The 5,065-nt window shown below is 38.4% G+C and overlaps 1 protein-coding gene across 1 annotated transcript; it reads left to right on the forward strand.

Annotated features, from left to right (window-relative positions):
- The first annotated feature begins 460 nt into the window (after nucleotides 1-460).
- LOC110068682 (uncharacterized) lies at nucleotides 461-2,976 on the forward strand. The gene is made up of 2 exons (XM_020776091.2): nucleotides 461-619; nucleotides 1,923-2,976. Exons 1-2 carry the CDS (start codon nucleotides 565-567, stop codon nucleotides 2,330-2,332), a joined length of 465 nt encoding a protein of 154 aa, XP_020631750.2. The 5' UTR covers nucleotides 461-564; the 3' UTR covers nucleotides 2,333-2,976.
- The last annotated feature ends 2,089 nt before the right edge of the window (nucleotides 2,977-5,065 follow it).

Consider the following 5,065-nt stretch of genomic DNA (forward strand, 5'->3'; position numbering starts at 1 on the left):
TTCAAGACGGATTTCTAAGGATAGTTCGTCTAGACGTATAATGCGTCTTGTGCCCGTCTTTATTCTAAAGACGCATAAGTAGACGAACGACAAATGTTTGCCCAAGTTCGTCCAGACGGATAATGCGTCTTTAGTATAAAAATGGCGAGACCGCATTATCGTTCTGAATGGATAATGCGTCCTCTAGTATAGAAACGGCCATTTTGTTTATGGATATTTCCTCGTTTTATTTGTTCGGTTTATTCGGTTTGGTTAAATGGCTTATTGTCAAATTTCTTTAAAGGCGTAGTATTTTAATGGAGCTCCACTTTTAGACTTGGCCAAATCCATAATTATATAAACCAGAAAATTTTTTGCACCGCGCAAAAGGCCTAGGTACGAGGCTAGAGCCATAGAGTTTTGCAGCACCTGTGGATAGCGGTTTTCCTTGTAAGTTTGCTTTATAAACTGTTCATTCTTTTCATTCCCTTATTTACTCTCATTCTATTCAACAAGATTGTATACTCCCTGCGGCTTTACCCGATAACATTTGGGTGTTTTAGAAGTATAAAACGAGGAGACATCATGAAAATCGCATTGTTTGTGGGTTTTATGTTCTTCTGTTCAATCTGGGCCCAAGGTAAGTGGGACTATGACAAAATGAAAGTAATTTGCGATCGGAAGCCTATTGTACACACGGATAGCTTTGATAAATTTAAGCAAACATCGGGAACCCACTGGAATGGCCATAGAATAGGTGTTTCTTTAGTATAGGATACTAGAAGACTAAGTTCTACAGTTATTCCATAATCATAAATTAAAATATCGCGTCCTATCGAAGGACGACAGTTATTTTATGATGGCTGGTTGTTGCATGGCCGCCACCCCGAACGGGTATCTGTTGACACACAGTAAAAAATGACCGATTGAATTAAGATCGTTATGGCGAATCGAAATATCACGTGAAATATAAGTGAGAAGGAAAGGTAAAAAGCCGAATGTTTGACAAAACCCTGCTTTTAGTTAACAGTGGCAAGAGATCTGTTGAGCAATTTTTACTGGAAATATAAATGGGCCTGCGAAATCTGTGACTTAAATTTGTTGACATTGAATATCGTTTGCAGTCTAAGGCGAGTCATACGACATTCCTAGAACTCGCCATCGAAAATGAGGGTTTTACATGCGCATGCAGCAACAGATATTACACTACCAGCTATTACACAATTATTGAAAGTTATGGAAAGTTGTTGCTGCATTGCAAGGCAGCTTCCTATTCCAGTTGAGAATGTGGACCTTTCTCTGCTGTTTCTCTGTAGTTCCTAGGCTCTGCCTCGTGGAAAGTATGTTTCCCAGAAACCTCCAACTTTGCTTCAATGTCAATAATGACTCGGCCTTTTCAAGGAAAGTCGAAATGCGGGGAAAGTCGAAGTTGTGACCCTATAACGAGAAGAGAAGAGAAGGCGGAAGTTTAGCAGTAGGTTGCTTACTAGAGTTACAACCTTCTCTTTGTGGAATTAAATGACGGCCGAAGCCAGGAAAATTCAAATACTAGGGTTTCGTACATGCACAAGAAATTAGTACGTGCTTTTTTTTTTTCTAAAACACAATTTTGCACTTAATTAGCTTATTTTATCGATTGATCGAGTGCTTTTCACTAGATCATTGATAACGTCAAAATGTGATGAGGACAAAAAAGTGGCAACGGTTTGTGTGCCACTTTTATGTCCTTACCACATTTCGACATCATCTGTGATTTATTACTGAACAGACCCACGGCAACATGGAATCTACTTGTTTTATATAATGATAAAAAAACGTTGATCATTGACGTCATCTGTACGTCTGTCCTCCAATAGATCATAAGTAAGAACCAATCAAAATGCCAGAATAGTTTGACTTATTATATAACTTAGTAAATCAGTCAAATCATACTGTCTCCACAGGTGTTCAATCTCGACAGTGTTATTTCTGCTCCAGTTCGAAGTCTTACGAAGACTGCCAAGAAACTGCTGAACTGCGAAAGTGCTACGACACCCACCCATGCCTCCAAATGTACGCAGTATTCGACAATGGATCGACGAAAGGCGAATCGTTTTACAAAGGCTGCGCAATTTACCGTGCCTGTGAACAGCTTGAAAAAGGAAACATAACCGAGGTATGCCCAGTTGCTCACATGCCTTCCGCTGAATGCAAAGCAAAGTGCTGTTATGGAGAGGAATGCAACAAAGGAAATATTCTCGATACAGCTGGGTATGACTCCAGCAAGAGCTCAGGTAAAACACTTGTTACCAGCGGCAGTGTTCTGGGTTTGTTTTTTGGTCTGTTGTTGGCAGTTGTTAGTATCAACTACTAATCGGAACATCATATTCTGACGATTCTTATACTTGACTTGTGAACACATTAGTTTGTAATCTGGCTGAGAATATTGATATGTTGACGTTTTGGATGTTGTAGTACGATAGAGATCTTAAGCAAACAACGAAGTAATTTTCCCTGTATCAGTCAAATCGTTTTCTTCTTTGTATGAATTTATATAATCGTTTTGTTTAATTTCAAAATATAGTAAGAATTTCTTCATATTAATTTAAGTCAAGTAGCATAAAACTACTCGCTTAGATTTGCTAAATGCTATTTGCAGTGTAGTCTTAGCGTAAAACATGTAAGCATTTTATTCAATAAAACTGTAAACTGTGTGTCTTTTTAGCGTCTCTCTGCGTGAATCCATCCATTCCTATAGCAAAAAATTCAAGCCTGAACGGGATTCGAACCCATGACCTCTGCAATACCGGCGCAGCAATATAACCAATTGGGAGCTGGTAACGTACACGTGAGTTCGCAATATACCCTTAGATGGTGAAGAATGTAAGTGAAAGACCGTACATTTGAACTGCAGAGAAAGAAATGAAGACATCTTTATCATCATCGCTATGTACACAACTTAACACTCACTCATCCTCATCGGGCCCATGAGGACTCTTGGTACACAACTTAAGCAGCTGTAAAGAAAAAAAAAAAAAAGAAAAAAGAAAAAGAAAAAAAACGCCTGAATTGAAAAAAACAAACAAAACAAAACAAAACAAATAAATAAAAAATCGGGCTTGAAAGGGATTCAGGTTTAAGCTGCGAGACCTATATATAACATCTCGGCTGCTCTCCAACATAGTTTCAGCAAAGCTCGATCAAGTGAGGCAGAGCTAATCATAAAGGGATAAGTTGATATGCTCATAAAGGACCTCAGAAAAGCTTTTGACACTTGTGAAACTAGCTTGAACTTTCCCTTTTGGAAACGGAAAATAGAAACGGAAAGAGAAAACGGAACTCGACGGCGGTAAATGAACACAACGTGGGAAAAATTTACTCTGGACAACTCGCTTGGCTTGCTTGAGGGTAGAAATCTGTCACTAATTTCTGGATACCGGAGATCTGTGACAACTGGAATCAGGGGCACCCAACGGATCGTTTCGGTAAATTATCTGTTCGGAAGGCCTTTAATCCCCTCTGATTTTCTTGAGAGAATTGGCACCTCGAACTTTCGTGATATGAGAAATTTAATGTCTGTTGTTTTCGGACTGTTGAAAATGTCGTTTTGAGTAGCGAAAAAAGGTCAGCTATCATTTTCGGAAAGGCGATAAGACCTAAAGTTTTCGGGAAATGGACAAAAAAGCCCTAATATATTCGAGAATACTCAAGTTCCCCTAGAATATCCGAACAGATAAAATTTTTTTAGTGCAACCTAAAATTAACCTACAGAGCTTTAAAAGTACTCCAGATAGCCTAAAACAGCATCTAACAGCATTAGAGAGAAAACGGTCGTTGGGTGCCCCTGTGGAATTCGGACAGACTAAGAACTCACACAGAATTTCACTTCAACGTAGCTTCATTCCTCTTCTCGACGTATATCCAAGGGTACATTCGAGAATGAATAACAGTGTAAATTGAATTGTAGTTACAATGTCGCTTGATGAATGCATTCTCGTCCCCAGAGATGCTCGTCTTTAAATGTTTCACCGACCACGTGACGAAAAGAAACGGTGATTGTTGCATCAGCTCCAAACTCTAACGCGGGGGTAAGGGGGCGGGGGAACTACTGTAGTCAAATGCCCGAGGGGATGTTGATGTCTCTGTTTGATCGATACATAACAATATAGCAACTTGGTCGAAAAAAATGCCTTTCTGGGATTTTTTTAGACAAATGTCGAGCTACTTGTGGAGCTCCTTAACTACACACTTTATTTTTTATAAGAATATATTTTATAAGAATATCGAGGCTGAAATTTGCGAATTTGTAAGATATTTTAAGAATATACCCGAGGCTGGGATTTTGAAAAGAGTATAATTTTGAGTGTTTAAAATTTGTAAATATAATACAATTATATGTTTTTCACTAAACTGTATGAAATTGTTCCTTTCTTTAAATGGCAGCACTAGCCTTATGTTTGATGCTAATAACATTTCTGAAAGAAGTTATGTGCGATGTGCGTGATATCAGGTTTTAAGGACTTTAATGCCTGCAGGCTGGCTCCAAAATTACTTTAACACCACCCAGACACCAAATACATTCGAAAACAGAAATGGCAAGAATATTCACAAGAATATTTTCAGCCTAAAATCTGCAGAAAAATAAGAATATTCAGCCTCGGCCGGAAAAAAAATTTCTTATAAAAAATTGTGTATTGTAACTTCCGAGAGTTGCGTGACGTATGACGTTTCAAAAAAACCCACTGTTGTATGGGAGAATTAACATTCTTTCATGCAGTTATGTAAATACGATTGTTATATTGCGTTGTTTCTGGCACTTATCATGCTTGACTTAATGGTGTTGTTTTCAAATTAATATCGCGGTGATTCACAGCGACAGTCCCGTGACATTTTCTGCTGCAGCCTTAACCCGGTAGAAACCATTCATTCCGGCAGAATGAACTATTGTGTGACATTTCGATAAACATTTGCAATTTCCTGCAATTTTCGGAACTCTAAGGCTTTTGAATTGTCAAACGTTGTCAAGTTTTATTCAATTTTCCTTTCTGTTACTCTTGGATCAGTTCCACATCCTCATCAGACTGTCATGCGAAGTCGTTTGTCTCGA

Source organism: Orbicella faveolata, unplaced genomic scaffold (genome assembly GCF_042242905.1).
Source record: "Orbicella faveolata isolate gen_17 unplaced genomic scaffold, um_ofav_v1 contig_14, whole genome shotgun sequence".
Lineage (NCBI taxonomy): Eukaryota > Metazoa > Cnidaria > Anthozoa > Scleractinia > Merulinidae > Orbicella > Orbicella faveolata.